The sequence below is a fragment of the Cygnus olor genome, chromosome 26 (genome assembly GCF_009769625.2).
Source record: "Cygnus olor isolate bCygOlo1 chromosome 26, bCygOlo1.pri.v2, whole genome shotgun sequence".
Taxonomy (NCBI): domain Eukaryota; kingdom Metazoa; phylum Chordata; class Aves; order Anseriformes; family Anatidae; genus Cygnus; species Cygnus olor.
In genome coordinates this window covers 2,976,039-2,996,162 of record NC_049194.1, presented here as the reverse complement: position 1 = coordinate 2,996,162, position 20,124 = coordinate 2,976,039, and the positions used below count along the sequence as shown (strand labels likewise).

The 20,124-nt window shown below is 42.9% G+C and overlaps 1 protein-coding gene across 13 annotated transcripts in view; it reads left to right on the top strand.

Annotated features, from left to right (window-relative positions):
• The window catches only part of KDM4B (lysine demethylase 4B), a 90,998-nt gene that overhangs the window by 208 nt on the left and 70,666 nt on the right, over positions 1-20,124 (top strand). For 5 of the 13 annotated variants that reach the window (XM_040537486.1, XM_040537484.1, XM_040537487.1 and 2 more), the window contains exons 2-5: positions 12,480-12,642; positions 14,695-14,870; positions 16,128-16,242; positions 18,314-18,507. In XM_040537486.1, coding sequence (XP_040393420.1) covers positions 12,502-12,642; positions 14,695-14,870; positions 16,128-16,242; positions 18,314-18,507 — 626 coding nt within the window. In that variant the 5' untranslated portion in view covers positions 12,480-12,501. Of the gene's footprint in view, positions 1-5,422; positions 5,584-11,458; positions 11,478-12,479; positions 12,643-14,694; positions 14,871-16,127; positions 16,243-18,313; positions 18,508-20,124 lie in introns of those variants that run through there. The other 8 variants (XM_040537488.1, XM_040537491.1, XM_040537480.1 and 5 more) reach the window with 5 other exon arrangements.

Sequence of the window (20,124 nt, the reverse complement as noted above, 5' to 3'; positions counted from 1 at the left end):
CCGCCTCCTCCTCCTCCTCCTCCTCTGTCCGCGGCTCCACCCCCGCGGCGCTCGGAGCCCCCCGCGCTGCCCCCCTCGGGGCTCCGGCCCGCGGCCTTCCCCTCACGGCGTCCCCCGGGGCCTGCCCCGGGCCGGGCCCCGGCGCTGCCTCTCGCTTCCGGACAGCGGCCTCCGCCTCCTCAGCCAGCCCTCGGCGCCCCGGCCCCGCTCCTCCCGGCCCCGCCGCCCGCTTTGTCTCGGGGCTCCGCCGAGGGGCCCTCCCGCCGCCATCTCGGGGCCGGGGGGCGCTGCCCGGGGCCCTGCGGCCTCCGTGGGCTCGGCGCGGAGCGGCTCCGCTCCCCGCGGGGGCCCCGCAGCAGCGTACAAAAGGCCCGGCTGGAAGGAAAACCTGGCGGCTAGGATGCGCTGCCGGGCTTTATTTTCATTTTTTCCTTCCAGAGATTGTCAAAGTCTAGTGTCAAAACCAGGCTTTCCCCCCTCTTATTTATTTATTTATTTTAATAAACCTAACGTTAATAGCAGCACTCGTATTTATACATAGACGTCCTTCCCCTGCCCAGCAGTTTGGGCACAAACACTGCAGCATGAAAAAGTGAGGTGCCCGGTCCCCAGGGGGCTACGGTCTGCAGAAATTGTGTGGCCGCTCGTGCTTTGTCGACTTCCCCTGCCCTTTAGCTGCTCGCTTGCTTTATAATTATTATTATTATTTATTTTTATTGTACTTTATAAGAAATAGGTATAAGATGCATGAGGTTCTGTTCTTTTGTCATGTACGTAGTGGAAGGGGAAAGCCTTCATCTTAAGGCTGTGCTTTCCCTTAACGCTGGCTTTGGTTCTTGTTCTCCACAAGGGTACATACAGCTGCGTAGGGTCTAGATGTGTTGCAGAAGGACCATTTTGGACTCATTTGCAGGGGCTAAACTTACAAATTAGACCTAATTTATGTATGTTTCTTCTTCTTCTTCTTTACTTTTTTATGAAAGCTGCTGTAGAGAACGGGTGCTGCTCAGGGCACAAACTCAGCAATGCAGACACAGGCCTAGAGCGCTGGGGTTTGGTATGGGACCAGGTTGTCTTTGTGGGCGGTAGTGTAAGTACCTGATGTTGTTATATCGAGTCCGACCTTTCCAAAGTTAGGCTTCTTTTAACCAAAAGGAGTTGATTCTCAGGAACTCTGTTTGTCTGAAGCCTAATAGCGTTTTTTTCCCTTTTCACACCCAATAACTCACTTCTTTCTTATGGATGCTTCTGGTTTTGAGGTCCATGCTTATTTCCTAGTGTTCTTTCTACTGTTTTGTTAAAACTCGTGTAATCACTAGAAATCTTAAGACTAGAAGTTAAAGCTTACAGTTACATTGCAGCAATTACAGAAAATAACTGTTGGAGTACGTAGGGGTAATTGCTTTTTGACAGTAAGTTCCCCGTTCTTAGGTTCCCCTATAATAAATGGAAAAAATTGAGAGAGGCAGACTGAGTCCTCCAGTGCCCAAAGGAATCTTTCTCATTAGTGGAAGGAGTTACTCCTATGCAAAGTGTAGGTAGGTGGATACACCTGGCTCTTTGTTAGGGAGCTACTGCTCCTGTATGAGACACCCAGCAAAACTTCCTCTGACAGGGAGATGCTGTCCAGCACTCAGTAACGTGTGATTCTTTCACCTTTTTTGCTCCATTAAAGCAGTTAATTCACTTCTCTGATCCAGGGAGAGCAGCGTATATACGATTTTATATGTAAGAAGTTAGTTATATCAGGAAATCAGAACACCCGGGTAGAAGAACAAAGTACTCGCGCAGGTCTGCCAATTTTGACGTGAGGGTGATTGTGGTCTTTTATATTTAAGATCTCCCGTACGTAAGAAGTTTCATCAGCTTTTGATGAGAAGTTGCTAGCAAAACGCACTTTGAGGGAGAATCCCACTCGTTTCCTGCAGATAATGCTGGTTATTGGGCTCAGACAAATGCAGTGCTCAAAGCTACTCAGAGGCTTATTGAACGTGACTGCTGTTGGCACAAATTGTAGTGAAAACTATTTCTGGTGATGGCAATCAGCTCCTGTCGTTTAACAGATAAAGGAGAGGGATTTGTTTTACAGATCTGCAGATGCTGGGCGTTTTAAGTCCTCAAACATGTAGGCAACTTCTGAAAACTCTGAGCTGTTTTTGTATAACAGGACTCAAGAAATTTTATATGGGTTGGGAAAACCAGTTTGTCCAGCCGTGCTGGATAAGCACGTTGGCTCTATATTTCTTTGTACACTTATCAAGTTAGGTGTTTTTGAGGTTTTGGGGATGTCCAGCTGTGATACAAACAACGTGTTGTCATTCAGCTAGCTGTAATTAACCTTCAGAGCTTACATCGTACTTCGATGGGAGCTCATACCTCAGAAATAATCGCACCGTCTTGCTGCAGGCTGAGACACCCATGCATCGGTTAACATGTTGTGCAAATCTCTTTGCAGTTATAAGAATTAAAAACTTTATTATCTTTTAATTAATTCCTGGCAATGTAGAAAAACTGCACGCTGGTGATTTGTTACCCTTCTTGACTCACTTTTTAACGTTTTGTCTTGTGCCGTTGAAACGGATTTGCAGTGCCTGTTACTGTCTGTCCATTCATTGCCTGCCTGCGCTATACGCAGCATTACTCGCAATATCACATCTGTTAATTTCAAAGATGGATGACGGCTAAATCTGTCACTGCAAGTGGGGGATTTGCTTAATATATGTGGATGCTACCAGGCTTCTCTGTGGCTGTTCGAGGCACTCTTTGAAATAAGTTTGTCGTCTGTTTAAGAATCAAAAGATGGTTCGTCTCTTTGATGCACCAGCAAACTGAAATCCTTGAGCACTGCAAAATATTGGCAGCAACCTTGTCGTACTTGGTGGTATTAATGTCACGTTAACATCTGTATAAAATCGTTGTGGGATGAGAGGTGTTTTTTCCCCCTTTTCAGTAAACTGGTCATTGCTTAGCGATATTTTTCTTTCTTTTAGCCCAAGTATGTCCCATCTTGTCACAACTTGCAGGTACAGTCACTTACACCATGGCTTAATTGTTAAGGTGCTTAATTTTATTTATGTTTTAATAGAGTAGACTATTTTCTTTTATACGTTGAGAAGCTCCTCAGTTATGTACTTACTGGATGGCTGCTAACACAGGAGAACACATTTGTGTCCTGTTGTGCTGTTTTTGCACTGTGTAAGATACTTCATCTTTCTCTGCCTACATTGTAGCAGAAATGGCTTGCAGCTGCATTCTTTTTTCTTTCTCCTTGCTTTTCGAAAGGTTTGTGAACAAGCCACGCTCCCCAATTTCTTGAAACATATAGGTTTGTTCTTTTGTTTCCTAAAGTTATTTGACAAAAATGCTGTATTTGGCCTGAGAATACACTGTTGGAAGTTGGTGGTGTGTTAAGATTTTTTCCCGACGAGTTGTGATGCTCCTTTAGAGTTTCCGATATGTATTCAGAGTAGGGTAGAAGATTTTGGTGGAGCTCTGTGGTTTTCTGTTGTTGCAGATAAGTTTATATGAAGTTTGCCACTTCAGTTCTGTGTTGACAAAACAAGCAGTGATGCTTTGGCTGTGGCGTGTGCACGTTAAGATTTGGGGCCGTAGCTTCCAGAGGGAAGAACTGGGTAAAACGGAGCTGAGAGAGATTAAAATTACCTTGAAGCTCACGTGAAATTACCTTGGTTTTCTACCAGGTTTTGCTTTAATTTAGGTTCTAAATTTTCCCTCCTTTGAGTCGCAATTTTGGTTAAAAATTATGAAATGGATATATGACGTAAAATGCATACCTGAAGACTATTTCTTGTTTCCCCTTCTCTCTGTGAAGATGACGATTCCAAGTTACTTACAGGTGCAGCTGAGGACAGGATTTCTTGCTAAAGAGCAGTCTGGAGGTGTACAAGGTACGAGATGTTTCCTGGTCCTGCTCTTCCCCCTGCTGGCTTTTGCTCTTGCTCAGCCTCTTCCCGAGCAAATGATTTTCTGGTGGTGCAGCTGCTCTTAAGCCTGGAATCTGGGTCAGTGTGTCACGCCCACCCTGTGCAGGACCTATAAGCACCTTGTGCAACAGAAAAAAAAAAAAAAAAGCAACCAAGATTTTGACTTTATATTGGCAAAATATTCAAAAGCACTTAGAGCATTCAATGACCTAACCAGCTAATTTGTGGAAATTCTGTCTTAAAAAAATCTGAGGCAACGCAGAGAAGAAATTGAGCAAGTTGCTGAGAACGTTGCTGCGGGCTTGGAGTTCCAGCAGGTTTGTGGCCAGAAGGCTGTTGGGAATTAGTCCTCATTAAGGTATTAGTCTGATACAGGAGCTACCCCGCTTACGAAGTGATGCAGCAGTCAAGTCTTCAGATACACGTGCTCTTTCTGATAGTAATCTGCGGGTTACTTCACAATATTTTAAGGTTTGCAGCGCTGCTGCCTTGGATCCGAGTGCTGTGGGTTGGGACTGTGAATCCTTGTTCCAAGTGAACAGGAATATACACAGAAGAGGTGCTTGTTATCCTCGATTGCTCCCGCTCTGGGAAGAAGGCGCTGCTTTCAGTGGGCTGCTGGTTTGAAATGGAGAGCCTTGTGTCGCTCTGATGTTCTCGCAAAGTTAACCCGAAATAACGTTGAGTGACAGCAGAGCTGCTGGGACCGGCGTTGACGTATGCCCATGTAAGTGGTGCTGGCCAGACAGCAGCTCTTAAACGTGGGTATCCCAGAAGGCACAGTGCTGAGCAAAATACGCCCCTGCGTATTTGGGTCTTATTTTTGGAGGAGAATTAGTTCAGCCCATTTGAACTCAAAGGCATTCCTCTGGTGTCCCAGTAATTGCAATGAGGCTGAATCTCGAAAGGACCAATCCGGATGATTTTATGTACTTAATAGCCTTGCACTAAAGATAATAAAGGTAGTAAAGGGCAGTAAAGGTAACTATTGTGCCAGGCATATAACTGGAATTTGTGGGGTTCTTGGTTCTGTGTCAGTGATGGCATGCTGAACCTTCTGGGTTTTGTCTGTCTTGTCTTTTTAGTGCCCTTTTTTTTTTTTATGCCCATTCATTTTTAGTTTATCTTGCCCAGTAGGACAGTGAATGTGAGGAGGAGAGGCAGTTGTGTAACGATTCTGAATTCAGTCAGAAATAAGCATCACAGAAGGCTGTTGACTGCATTGACTCAGGCAGTAATTGTTTTAATTTCTAACAAATTTATTGCTCTTAACTCTAAACACGTTTTCTGCTTCTAAATGCCGTTTGTGACTTTAAATAATTCTGCTGCAGTTTGAAGAAATGTATGAGCAACTGTATGCTTATAGCTAAGAAGATGTTTTAAGGGGAAATTTTATTTTACTTTAACGAGCTACGTATGCTGCTCGATTTCAAGTAGAGGAGGATTGGGAGTTCCGGGGAAGGCTTGTGGGGTGTCACAGAGGATGCTTCTGTTTGTCACAAACCGAGAATTCCGCGCTTGGCCGGTGGGCGCTTGCTGTGCCTGCGTGGAAATGCTGCCTGTGTGCCTCATCCCTCTGTGACTTTGCTTAGACCGTTTGGAGGATGTACAAAGCTCAGAGCACTTCGAGGTTAAAAAGGTACCGAGCTGAATTGAATATAGGGACCAGTTTGTGGAAAAGGCCTTGGTTTTAAATTCTTGCTGTAGTCTTCCAGGAGATCGGCCCTTTCAAAGTGGGCTGAGCAGCAGCAGCAGGAGCCGCAAACTTGCGAATCCATGCGAATGCTGTAATCTGATTCTTGGCAGCAAAGGGGGGAGCAGAGAACGGTGTTGCAGATGCTTGTTGTAACCCTTCCGAACACTTCGGGTATATAATCGCCTCTTTATGTGCAGCGGGGATGGTTTGCAGTGCTTTATCTTTTGTTCTGCTGAGAAACTTCCATAGCCCTGATCCACGCGAAGCTGGCTGTAAATTTGAGCGCAGTTGACGTGCTGAGAAAGGAAGTCGATAGAAACAGAAGAATCTGCCCTCTGAGTTCCAGCCTAATTCATCAGAAAAAAAGTCATTTCAAATAAACACATGAGGTTTCCATTAATGTTTGCACTCAGTGCTCAGCAGTCAAATGATGAGTTAAAATAAACTTAAAGAACTCATTCTTGAATAGGTTTCCCACCTTTTGCGTGTGAAATGCCTCAGAAGTATTGAGTCACAAGAAGTTGATGCAGGCGCACTTTAAATCTCTTTTTTTGTTTGTTTTTATTTTGCAATCTTTACAGTATTTTCAGTTGAAGATCAAACTTTTTTTTTTTTATCCCCCTCAAACTGAACTTATTCTCATTTTAGGTTTGTCAGGGACCTGAGGTAGATTGGGCAGAATTCGGGGTAGAGGCTTTCTCGTGCTTTGAAGAGAAGAGGCTGCTCACGGCCTGCACGTGCTCACAGCTCTGGTGCCTCTGCGAGCGCCTAGCAGAGCAGTGAGGGAGGTAAAAACCTGCAAGGCTGTGAATCCCCATTCCTCCTGGTGCTGGGCGATGGCTCTGTGAGACGGGCTGGTTTTGCTGAGCACCGTGTGCTTCACTGCAGGCAAGGGAGGCTGCTCTGCCTCCGCCCACGCTTCGTTTGCTGTTGCGCTCCTCGTAATCAGCGCCTGCCTGCCTCCTCTGAGAAGGGGCATGAAACCACCCTGATGGGCAGTTTAACTGAGGGTAGCGAGGTATACAAACAAGTTTTAAGTCCCTTTTACAGGTTTTCACTTTTCCGAGCACTGACAGAAGTAGTTGTTTTAACATTTCTCATGCTTGTGGAGAAAGCAACGATTTTGTAGCAAAGTGGTTTCCCTTGAGAGCCTCGCCCCAGACACAGGAGTTAGCACAGACAGGGCAGCGTGAGGTGAGGATGGATTTCCAGCCTGTCGAAAGCTCAGCAGCAGTTTCCAGAGAGTGCACGGTAGCACATTCTCAGCAGCTTGCTTTGCAGTGACAAGGAAGTAAGGCCTGTCGTGGTTGCTGGTGGTAAATACGTACAGGCATCGAGGAGTTCTCAGTACGCTGTCCAGCCTACCTTATGCTGAGAAATCTGGAGTGAGTCAGGCCTGTCTTTTTGTTGTCAGTACATTGGAAGGGCAGGGGAGGCTTAATAGGTGTATTCGGATCAATGGATGCGAGTTTTCAAGGGAAATTGTCAGGTGAGGAAACCAGAAGGTTGAACAATTTGGGTGTTGAAACAAGATTAGAGAATTTGTTACCATTGATATTCAGCTTCCTGTTGTTCTGCTGTGCTGCCAAGCATTGACTGTGTTCTGATAGATCCAGAGGGCTATAATGATCTCTTCATTAGATTTTTTTTTTTTTTTCCCTTTTCAGTATTGGAGATTTGTATTTCCCTGCCTTGCTTTGGATTATGTTGTCCTTAAATGGTCTCCTGCAAGGGTGTATAATTCACTGTCCTTGCATAGTGTAATGAACTGTAGAACTTAATTTTCTTAACTGCTAACAGCAGTTTTACTGGTATTACAAGTGCAGTGATGTTTGTTGCGTTGATTAGATTAAGAGTTAGTAGGTTCAGTGTTCTTTAATAAAAGGGCAATCCGACTGAAGAGCACCAGTAACCCTCGATCCGTTTTAAGGCACGTACAAACTCCAGTTTGTGTGGGTGATAAACTCATCTGTCTGGGGAAGAGAGGAGAACTTGCTGCAAGCGTGCCTTCTAGAAAAGTTTTATCTGAGTCTTTTTCCTATAACTGTTTCGGATGTTTGAAATGCTTTTTCTGTCTCGTGGCAAGGCTGTGGTTTGATGAGATGGTGGCTTTGCATTGTTGCCATAGGAGTCCTGTGCTGGTAACTACAGCCGCGGTTTAGAGCACAGCCATGTAACTGGCGTCAGCTCCCTGATCGTTTCGCTCTGTGGCACCACAGTAATCCTGTTTGGCACAGGAGAGGAACAAATGGCCATGGATGGGAGCTCAGTAGCTATCCAAGTTGGTACTGCTGTGAAATTTCCTCTTGCTTCAAACCAAGGCCAGACGCTTTGTTTATTCTGCAAAATTTTGATGGCTGTAGTCCTTTTCCTACAGCGGGGTGTGATGCTGCTGCCAGAGTGTGTGCCCACTGTGAGAGCAAGTGGGTCAGTGTGCATGTTTTCTGCGCTCTGTTGCTACCAGGCTGCAGAGTGCTCTTGGGAGGATATTTCATATATTCAAAAGACGCCTTTTCAGCCTCTTCTAACACAGCCCAAGTAAAATCTTGTGGAGTTGCTGTGGATGCTATGAATTTTCTTCCAACGAACTTATTTTTGCTACCCATGGCTTCCATGTGATAATTTTCCCTACAAGATTTGAATCCATGCGTTCTGCTTTTGTGCTACAAGCATGTGTTCCAAAGGGTCTTATCCTTCATCTTTTTGAATTTTGGTTGTTGGGCTTCACTGCCTTTGACAAAAAGCCAGTAGGAGGCTTGGTGGGGTTGATGATGTAAAACTGCACCTTTGGAAAGACAGCCGGTCATTCCAAAGTATTTTTGTCAGTTGTATGCAGTAATGCGCACAGCAGCAGGGCATGATGTGGGCAGAAGTTTTACCTTTAAACAGAAAGCTTGTGCCTTCTTTAAAGGGTTTTGAAGAGGATGGTTTGCTTCACAAGATTACAGATGGTCTTCTGGTGCTGCTGTATAAACAAAATGAGTCTTATGTCACAAATCTACTGTTTTCTACTGCTGAGATCTGGATTGATAACGGGTAGTTTGTAGTACTAGCAGAACTGGCTTGTTTTATGCTGGTAGAAATGTGCCCTGGGTACATGTGCAGTATTCGGCTCCAGCGCTGAGACAGATTCGTTTCCACTAATAGTCTCTACCTCTCGTCAAAGTTACCCCCTGACTCAAAAGCCTGAGGAGGATGAGTTGGCATTATTCCACTCCTCAAAGATCAATAGTGCCTGAGCCGTGGGGAACTGCTTGAAAAGTCCCAAGCCTTTCACTGAAAGACAGGATTCCGGGTTCTGGAAGTCCTTTAGTAAGCACAAGTCGTTGATCTCAGCTGGATTTCTTAGGCTTTTTCTGTGCTGTACAGAGCTTTCAATCAACAGGTGTAGGATTTCAGTCACAAAAGTGTCTTAGTTCACATCAGTTTTAGAGGTAAAAGTCTCACGTAAAAGTCAATGAAATTAAAAACTCAGCTCTTTGTGTCCACTGTGATCATTTCTGGAGACAAGTTGTAGTGTTTCCTTACCAGCACTGCAAATTAGAAGGTATTTCATAATATTTCACGTTGTTACTCACTCTTACAAAGAAACAGAGTGAACCAGCTGAGAAAAATACCTTAATTCTTCTTTTCATGAACTAATAGGGGGCTTAGACTCTTTCTGCAAAATTGTCCTTTTCAGTATTATTAGTGAAGAGAGGTTGTTCACATTGTCCCCATCCACTCCACTGTACGGCAGAGCCCTGACTGCAAAATGGCTTTAGTGTTCTCAAAACAGTTGGATTCTGCTGTGAAATCTTTCTCAGCGAGCTTATTACAGCAGCGTTGTATCGAGGTGGCCTCCTTCGATCGTGTAACGCAGCAGCACCACATGGCTCTCCTCAGCAGCTCTCCAGCTCCTCCTGCTCCTATGTCCTCAGTGGGGCTGAGAGCTGAGGGGTTAACAGGGAATGCTGCTGCTATTTATCCAAACTGCTGTAGTGCTGCTATTGCAAAGGAATTAAGAGAGAAATCCTCTTCTCCCAAAGCTTGCCCTGGGTACCAAGCTCCTCAGGGCTGCTGAGGTGGAGGGGATGCGGCTGGAGCTGGTTCTCCGTTCACCTGAGCTCCACGGCTAGTTTTTGTTGTAATGGCATGGTTAATTTAGTCAGGTGAACGTATATTGCAGCAAATGTTATCTAGGAAACATGTTGAGATGTTCCTTAGGATAAAGAGATGGGCTTAGACATGGAAAAATCCAGCATGCTTTACCAGCTCTGTGCTGCAGAGTTGCGAAGTACCGTTCTTGTGCTGAGGCGAGTAAAGCCTTTAATTAATTGGTCAAACTGTGGAAGTAGTTTTGGATTCCAGCCCCACCCCACCTCCTGCCTTGTCTGAGAATTTCTTTGGGCTATTCTCTCCCGGTTCATTGAGTAAAAATTGAAGTTGCCGAAGGGCATCTTTGTGAGAAGATGGGATAGAACTACTTCTTTCTTGTTGTTATTCCTTTCCTGGTTGTGGGCAAAGCTGCAAATACTGGGAAGGCCTCCCTGGAGCAGATGGTGCTGGCATGGCTTCTCCTCAGGAAGGAATTCGGGTTTCTCTCTCTCAGGGCCAGATATGCCAGAGCAGCCTGCATGCAGCGCGACACTGCGCTCCTGCTGTGCGGCCCTGTGGCATTTCTGGTCCTGCATTAAAAATAGCAGAAGTATCCTCAATGCGATTGCGCTTGAATAGGAATTTGGGGATGGTTTCTCTGTGTCCCCTGCTTCTCCAATACTGGCTTTTCTTTTGCTTTGGACTCTTCACCAGGGCCAGCCCCGCCATTTGCTGGCGAAGAGCAGCGCCTTCCCAAACACCGCCTGCGTTGTGGCTGCGCTGAGCCGGGCCCTGCTCAGCTGCAGGGGCAGGAGGTGCTCTTTGCTATTTTCATATTTCTAGAAAACACTTGTGTAGGTATAGATCCAATATTTCTTATCTTTCAAGTACTGACCCTGAAACGCAGGAAAATCTTTTCCGCAAGGCAGTCAGAAATCTCTTCAGGTAGGGTCACCCTGTAGGTGGAGGGGCCGGCACAGGGCCATCTGTCTCCTCATCCGGCAGCGGTTTCTGTCAGAAACGCAGTCGTTGTGGGAATCTGTAAGGTGCTGAGCTAAGGGACTGGATCCACAGCTTTTTACTAGGCTGATTTTGCTCAGGCATGCTGTGGGATGCTTGGGTTTGTTCACCACGGATGCAGGAGAGTCTCGGCTCGCTTCTAGGCCTGGAATTACTTTGAGGGCTGTGCTGGGGAGGGGCGCAGGCTGGCAGACCGATCTTCTGAAACAAATTTGATGCAAAAGTTACTCTGAAAATATTCTGAAATTTCAAGTCAAAACTTCTCGTTTCCCTTTGAAAGGAAAAGTGTTTAACCCAGTTAGAATTGGAAAGGAAAACTTAATGCCCCAGGAGAGCTGGGTGCCGAGTCCGTCCATCTCTGTGGGACGTTTTCCGTAGTTGCCTGTCTCTGGAGAAGCAGGAGTTCTGTGCCATGCACTCTGATTAAAGCCATGACAGAGCAGTCTGTTTCTCTTTCTTCTTTCCCTAACACGACAAGTACTTCTAGTAGCATCTGGAATACTTTTCCGCTAGGTCGAAATCAATTTAAATCCCAGCCCACTTGTGATTTTGAAGCCGCAGTTGCCGTAGCGTTGCTGCGCCTCGCATTATTCCCTGAAAGCCCCGTGGTGCCCTCTGGTGACAGCGGGAGCGCCGTGGTGCTTTTCTGACATGGAGGATGGTCCCGTGGCTGTGTTGGCGACTGAAATGCCGTTAAAACATTTTGGTTGCCTTATGAGTTTCTAAAGTAGCCTTAAAAGGTTTGTTTTCAAAATTGGGATTGCATCCTGAATTGTTTTGGATTTTTTTCCCTTGTGAATTTTGAAGTAAACTGAGCAATTTTATTTTTCGTATTGAGCGACACTTTCAACATCTAGATATTTTAATGGATAGTCTGTCTCTTAATTTTGTCTGTGTAAATATCAAATACAATCAAAATGTAGGGAAATTACATTAAAAAAACAAACAAACTCCTTTTAAAATTTTTATGTAGCCTAGCACCAAAAAAAAAAAAGAAGAAATACATTGCTAATACAGTGCTAATACATTGGTCAAAGCTGTTTTTTTTTTTTAAAAAAACAAAACAAAACGCAACATACAACTAAATATAGAAAAGGAAAAAGCATTCTGATGGGGAGCTGTGAGGGGCAGCTAGTTCCATGCATGCACTGCATAGATGCTGAAGATACTGAGAAATTTGTTCTTGACTGCCATCCTGGGGAGACACAATTTCACATGATGAGTGGAAGGGCCTGATGTCAAGTCTACGTGCTATATTTAGGCCATATTTGAACTCTGAAGTGATACTGGTATTCCTAACATCGTTGTTTCCTCTGGCCTGCTCAAGTGTAGGTTTGGTTACATGATAATAAATATACTCACATTAGTATGGCATTCCCCTATATGGGAATAAGAATTCACCACAGTGATTTTATCTGTTTTAGAAGTGAGTTCTGTCACTTGTTACAGCTTCTGATGTCTTTTCACAGAAAAACAATGGAGAAGTGCCTAGAACACCTTGTGGAGTTCCCCGATACCTCACTCTTCTTAAGGCCCTGCTATCAAATAGACTAATTGGATTTTTGGTCAGAAACCCTTCATAAGTAGAGGATGCTACTCATAAATGCTTTATTGGGTGTGGGGAGAGAGAAATGAAAAATATGTTGTTGCCTTTCTATACTTTACTAAAGCACATAAAAATTTTTAATTACTATCTTTTTTGTGCCTTTCTTCTTTTTCTCCCTTTTGTTTTCACTGTTAAGGTGCTGCCGCCGTACAGGAAATATGGGGTCTGAAAACCCGAGTCCGCAGAATCCTGGCTGTAAGATCATGACCTTTCGTCCCACCCTCGAGGAGTTTCGGGACTTCGGGAAGTACATTGCTTACATTGAATCTCAAGGAGCTCACCGAGCCGGGCTTGCCAAGGTCAGTTCGCCTAGCTCCAGTGGCTGAGAGCTTTCTGAAGGCTACCTGCCTGAGACTCTTTTATGTGAGGTGCCTGTGCACTCAGAAGTAGTTTTTGTTCATGTGGTCAAGTGGAGTACATTTTTGAAAATTGTACTTGCAATCTCTTTGTTTTGATTTACAGAGGGGAAAGGCAAAGGAGTTACAGGCCTTTCGTAAGAGTGAAAGAAGTGTTTATTTAAAGAATGTCTTTTCCTGACCCCAGACTGGAAAGCAAGAATATTCCCATTCCTTACAGAGATGGGTGAAGGGTATTGCCATGTCCCAAGTCTATTGCTGGAAATAGAGAAATATTGACGTTTTCAGCTCCCCCCCAGATTGTTGGGGTAAAGGATCAAGCTTTTCAAGTCTACCTAGGTTTGGATGGGGACAAGATTCCTAAGTCATATTTATATGAATGGATTCAAACTTTTTGCTCTTACCTTTTTTATGTTCTGAGCTACTGTCTTAGGCTAACTTGAATCTATACCTGTAAATGTGCTGTGTATGTGCGTGTGATTTCCAAAGGTATCCAAAAGCCTTTTTGATCTTCTGGAAATAGTTCTCCGGCCAGCTCTGAAACCTTTTTGTGCCTCCTGTTCACATTCATGTCTTTACGCTGAAACTGATGAAACATAACGAGAAATCTTCTGTGACACTTTTAAATTCCAATACTTTAAATGTGACTACTTGGAAGAAAAATAGAACTGATTTGGACTGTTTCTGTGGAAGTGTCATGTTACTCCATAGGCTGAGAGAGCATTTGTTCTGACAAGGTAGTTGTTAAACGTGGTATTTAGCAGAACTTAATAAAGCACAGCAGAGAAGTAAAGCTGTTAGGCATGAAATAATAGTTATTTCTTCTAAAATAGGTCAATTACTGTTTTTATTATAGCTCTAAGTAGAGCAGAGTATTGATAAAAAGCTCTCTGTGTAATGTTTCCTTGTCCACTCAAGTGTACTAGCAATTATGTTCTGTGAGTCCGCTAGGGTAGATTATTTTAATAAAGGTTGTTGGTGAATTCCAGATGTTCTAAAGAAATTACCCGTAGGACTAAATCTCAGCATTTCAAGTTAATTTTTGTGTCTCTACTGCAACTACAGTTCAGAGCTGTTTAGTGGAAGGCTCATCATATCCTAAAGGAACCATGCCCACAAAAATCAATAACTTGTCTTCACGTTCCCGTAACTTTTTTTTGTAAATCCTTACACCAAATTAGATTGTAGATTTTTTTATTGTTATTTTTTTCATTCCACATGCCCGCTGAATGTTCTACTGATTGTTCTCTGATCTTGAGTCTAGAATTATTGGCAACTCTCCTCTTTAAAATTACAGCTTTTTCTTCCAGATTCAGCACTGCTTTGGAGCAGTGTTTATTCCTGGATGTGTTTTCCCCTGTTTTCTTTTGTTCTTCTCTACCCTTTACCCCTGATGTTGGGCCCCTGATGTGTCCCCTATAATGCAGAAATACCAACAGGAATAATGCAACAGGATTGTGACCCTTCCTGGTTTAAAAATAAACAAACAAAGCAGCAACAACCATCTCCCCCCTCCCCCCCTAGTGTCAGTGAACTTCTGGATGGAACAGTGATGTAGACTACTATAAAAGGTTGCGGAGTTGTAGAGTTACAGCATATTAGTAAAGCTGCTTGAGCCTTGATGCAGCTTTGTGGAATGGCAGGTGAGAGAGGAACACTGCTCTGGAGGGAAAGCACGTGCAGTCCTTTTGGCATGCAGTGTATTTCCTTGCAATAGTTGTGGATCTTTTCTTCGTTCACTGGCCATCTCCTGTGACCCTGTACTGATGGGACTGCTGGCAGGCAGGCTACCAGCCCTCTAAACATGTCAGCTAGTACTGTACTTAAGCAGTTGCAGAACAGGTGTCATGTCATATGTGCTCGTTATTTGAGATGCTGCTGTTATCTGATAACATGCAGCAGCAGGGTGAAATACCTTCCATTTAAACTTGTTTTTCCTAGTAAAAGTTCTTTGCCTGTTGTGAACTTGAAGGTTTTTTTTTTTTTCCCTTACAGGTGATCCCTCCCAAGGAATGGAAGCCACGAAAAACCTATGATGACATAGATGATATGGTTATCCCAGCTCCCATTCAGCAGGTGGTTACTGGCCAGTCAGGGTTATTCACCCAGTATAACATACAGAAGAAACCTATGACTGTGGGAGAGTACCGGCGTCTGGCTAATAGTGAGAAGTATGTTAGTGTTAAGTGTGCTCACCTTGCGAATGGGGGAGTAGTGCAGAAAGTCTGAAAACAAAATGAAAAGAAAATGTCGTCAGCCTTGTTAAATAGGAAGCATTTTGGAGGAAACAAATTTTTCTTGATGGTTGACATCCAGAATCTCAAACAAGTTCATAACTTGATGTGGTTGGTGTATCTTTGATCTTTTTCTGGGAGTTGGTATAGAACGATTCTTTGAAGTCAGTATTTGGCTAAGAATCTGCCTGAAAAGAATGGCTTGGGGCTCTGAGAAGAGCTCTTGGTCTATTAATGGATGTTCTGGGAAACGTGTTCCATTGCTCAGGTACAAATATGAGTATATTTGAGTGCCTGAGCTAATATTAATAGCATGAGTGTCGTCTGAACATGGGAACATTGGGAACACTTCAGTTCGCTGGGACAAGCTAACTGATACAAGCTGCAGATGCATTGTTTTTCCAGAGTTGCTTTCCCAGAGCTCTGGACTACTGTGAGTTTTACCTCAGGCATTACTGATGTCATGCAGTCAACTTTGAAATTTGCTAACACAGCCTATACAAGTTCCTTGCCTGTGTTCAGCAAACTGTGATAACTTCACCTTATGCACCATTAGGATGAGGATCTGATGCTTCACTTAAATGCTCAGCCTGTTTGTCCATACACACGAAGAGGTTTCGTAGAAAGATTTAAAAGGCAGTAAATAACATGAATCTGAGTAGAATTAAAAATGAGATGCATCTTCAGTAACCTCCTGAGTCTGCCTACTTTGAATATTAACTTATTTTTACAGCCACTAGGAAATGAAGAGAGAAGAAAAGTTTACTAGTGTACGTTGCAGGACTAGAAACAAAAGACCTGAGTTCTGTGCTCGGCTCTATCCACGCATTATGACGTGACCTTAGTCCACCTTACGTTTTTCTTTGCTCTTCCCCCACCCCTTGCTGAATTTAATACGCTTTTATGTTGTCATAACAACTTAGATAATTTTCCTGTAATTTGTACATTGGTTTGAGATAATTAGATGGAAGATGCTATAAAAACATGCTCCATGTCCAGTTTACTGTGTGCTGTATAGAATCTGCTTCCCAAACTATAGCGTAGCCTTTTTGTAATGTTAACTGGTGGGAATGGCAATTCCAACTCGGCATCTCACAGTGCTGAGAAATGCACTCTTCTTGGCAGTCATTTTATGTCTGTGGTGAGCCTTCCTTGGGACTTGTTGCATCCTTACCTCTTCTGTGTTCTCATCAGGTATTGTACTCCACGCCATCAAGATTTTGAAGACTTGGAGCGCAAGTACTGGAAGAATCTCACGTTTGTCTCACCAATTTATGGGGCTGATATCAGCGGCTCACTATATGACGCAGTAAGTAAAAGGCTCCTCATTATTTTTTATTTTTTAATGTGTTCACTGACTTTCCTTTATTGCTCTTAACTTATTAAGGAACAGTAATTTAGAATTTGCTTAATTTAGCAACTTAAAAAAAGAAAAGTAAACAACATCTTTATTTCTTACTCATTAGGAAATTGTGACTAAACTTTCCACTGCCCCTAGAGATGCTGAATAATAGAGGCAATGAAGCCTGTGAAAGCTTAGTTTTACTAGAAAAATGGGGGAAAATGGGATTTGAAAGAGTTCTTAGGAAACGTGGCAGAAAACTATTACACTTGCATAAAAGGTTAAAGAAAACTGGACTGGTGATAATGATCTGGGTTTAATGATATTTCCAAATTTATATGATGGTAAGTGGGTAAATTAAAAGTATTCTGCTGTTCCTGATCTCTTTCTTGCCAGTTTATTTAAAGAGAGAATAAAATAGAGATTTCCCCTGTACCTTAGAGAGCTGGAAAAGCAGCATTTCAAGGAATGGGGCCCTTCATCAGAAATACTTTGTTATCCCTTGTTGCAGTTTTTCGGTAATTGATACAACTAAACTCTTTACATTTGGATTTTTTCTCTGTAGACAGTTACATTAGGACATAACACACCTGTGTGCTAATTTATGTTACAATTCAAACTGTTTTGTCTTTTCCTTGGTGAAATTACATCCTCTGCTTAAAGTACTTGTGGTGTGATTTCTTCTACTGTAAATGATAAAGGTTGCTTGTTTACTTACTGTGTTTAGGCAGCTAATTTAAAGCTGCGCCCCTCTTCTGTAGTTTTCTTTTGAGTAGAAAGTTGCATCACTTTTGGAGCATTGTGTGATTGTCCACAGTATAAACTGTGTTGGTGTGAAAGTGTTTTTATTATCAATGTGGTGTAATATGGAATTAATTGGAATAAACAAGATTTCTGAAGTTTTCACAGCCACGGACACCAAAGTTACCCAGTATTTGGTGCTCTGTTGAGCACTTTCTTGTCCAAGTGCAAGCTTTAGGAGAAGTAGTTTCTGCACATAGCAAATGTATGTTGTTTCATTCAGTGAAGTTAAAATTCCTCTAAGCAGAAATTAAATAATTGGATTACTAGTTACATCTAAAGAACATTTCCTGTTGTCCAGTTACAGATACTGCTGCAAGCATAGATCTGTCAAAATCATTCTCTGCCCTACTTTTCTTGTCACTTTTCCACTTTTCAGCTGCTTCCTTTCTTCAGTCCCTTCCTCTCTCCTCATATTTTTCTTTTTTTTTCTTTGAGATTGATTTAGAAAGTTTCAAGATTGAACAGCTTGAGTTTCACTATTTAGCTGTTACTCCAGAGAAAGGATGAAGCTGGGGTGTGCTTGCATACCTGTCAGTTACTTGCCTACACGTTAAGTACGATGAGGAAAGAGGTCTAAAAGAGACTGTTAGTTTCCTTTTGGAGATAGTAACACTATTTCGGCAATCTGAAGGTTAAAGATTTTATCAATTTATATGGCTTTTATATTTTATGTTGAAGTAGAGAAAACCAGCTAGCAGTTTGAGAACACTTCCTATTACTGCTTTTTCTGTTTAAATATTGATAATAACAGAGCTGTCTTCCCTATTCTTTATCTGAAGCACTGAGCTGATGTAGCGTCCTCTGCCACTTTGGCTACGTTTCAGTCTAGTGTTTGTCATCATCTGATACGTGTTCACCAGGTGAAGAGCATCTGGATGGAATGTCACTGAGAGAAGTGGTTTTTACCTTTAGTTTATCTTGAGTTTATTAGTAGATCGGTTACTTAATAGTAGAGTATCACAGAGTACAAGTGCCTCTTCAGAGAATACATATGGCTAGTAATCAGTCCCTTTGCCACAAAGTAGTGGTAATGCATCCTTTTCATGATCATTGATGAACATTAAAAGTAAGCTTTCTGGCAGCAGGTAGAAATGAATTAATGCAAATAGAGGAACCCTCCAGGGTAACACTAGGGTATCCACGTTTCAAGATTCTGAAACGAGGCTGTGGTCTATTGTGGTGCTATAGCAAGTCCTGATATGTACCAGTAGAAAACATTTATTTTGTATTATAGGATGTGGAAGAATGGAATATTGGCAATCTGAACACCCTCTTAGACATGGTGGAACATGAGTGTGGTATTATTATAGAAGGTGTAAACACTCCGTACCTCTACTTCGGGATGTGGAAGACAACGTTTGCTTGGCATACAGAGGACATGGATCTCTACAGTATCAACTACTTGCATTTTGGGGAGCCAAAATCCTGGTAAGTGGTAGAGTATGAATAGATGCTGACTTTCTCTTGTACTTAGAGATCACTGCAAAATCCCTTTCTGCAAGTCTACCCGATTGCATAAGGCCTACCTAATCTCTCACTTTGTTTTTTTTCCCCTCTTCTACTCTACATTTGAAAGCAATTTTATTTTCTTCATTGCTAACTAGGTTGGAGGTCTAATTCCCAACTTTGTAGAAAAGTAGCAGAATTAGGGACACTTGCTGATGTTATGATTAAAACAGATTTCAACATTTGGGGCTTCTTAGAAAACTAATGCACATGAGCAAACGATGATAAGAATGTATAGGTGCTCCAGAGGCCCTTTAATAGTGAAAGGCTGTTGTTCTTGCATTGTGTTGTAGGCAGGGAACATCTGTTACTTTAAAATTTCCATTATTTAGATATATAAATATGCTTTCAAATCCAGGGACAAGGTAGGTCCAAGTGCTCCTTTCTCATGATCAGTTCTTAGAATAAAGATAAGCATTTTTCAACACTTGATGCATAGACCAGTTGGAAGTAACTTTACACAAAAGTAATCAATAGATGAGGATGAAATTAAGAAGCTAGGAGGTCTGGAATAAGTTAACAAGAACCAGTATTCTTTTTTCTCAAGCCTCCTGTTTAAAAATATAACCAGAGAGATTTAGCGACCCAGAAGAGCTTTGCTGAAGATCTTGATGTGACTAATAAATATTGACATTTGCGTGCAAATTAGAGCTTAAATGTCACTGTGAAACTGCTGTCATTGTGCCCTGGCACTGGCAGACAAGATCCTCCCATCTCTCTGCAATATGAGTCCCCGCTGACACCACATATCTCCAGGCTGTTAGTGCCTGCAGGCATATAAAAGCTACCAACAGCAAAGATGCGATGATGAATGGATATAGTGTTCTTCCACAGGCTTGAAAAGGAGTGGGAGGAGGGGCTGGATCTGTAACATTCAGCTATAGTCTTAATGTGAACATTTTAAATCTTTCCAACATGTCAGGAAATTTGTTGCCACAGCGTTTGTGATTCTTAGTCTCCCTCGTTCGATGTATGAGGATTTTGCAGAATCGCTTATGATGCCTCTGTTAAACAAGTTTGATCTCAAGAAACATCTCTCTGGGTTATGAATGAAATGTGACATGCTTTCATTTTAGATACTGTCAAATTTTTTAATGCATCTTTAGAAGCAGTTCATTCAAAATTGTTTTTATTAGGCCCTCATCTCCGGTAGGTGGTGCCACCAGCACACAAGACCCACTTTCTCTCCTTTGCACAGGCGTGGCAGTGACCATCAGCAAAGCCCCCTCTTTAGTGCGGCGGTGTCAGCGCACACAAGTTAGCTGCTCTAGGAGTTGTACAGGTGGCTGGCCTTGAGGTTTGCATTAGTGTCGCGTGGTCATGGTTGTATCTGACCACTCCTTCCATACTTACGTGTTATGAGTTCTGCTCCACCTGTCTTCTGCTTGTTTTTTGTTCTGGGCCCAGAACAGAGGGTTCTCTTTCAAAAGCAAAAATAAGAACAGGTTACCTGGAAAAGAGAGGCAGGTTACGACATGCAAATAATGGCTGTTCTGCTTAGGAACGAACAAGCTCTGACATTGTGAGCAAAAGTTAGAG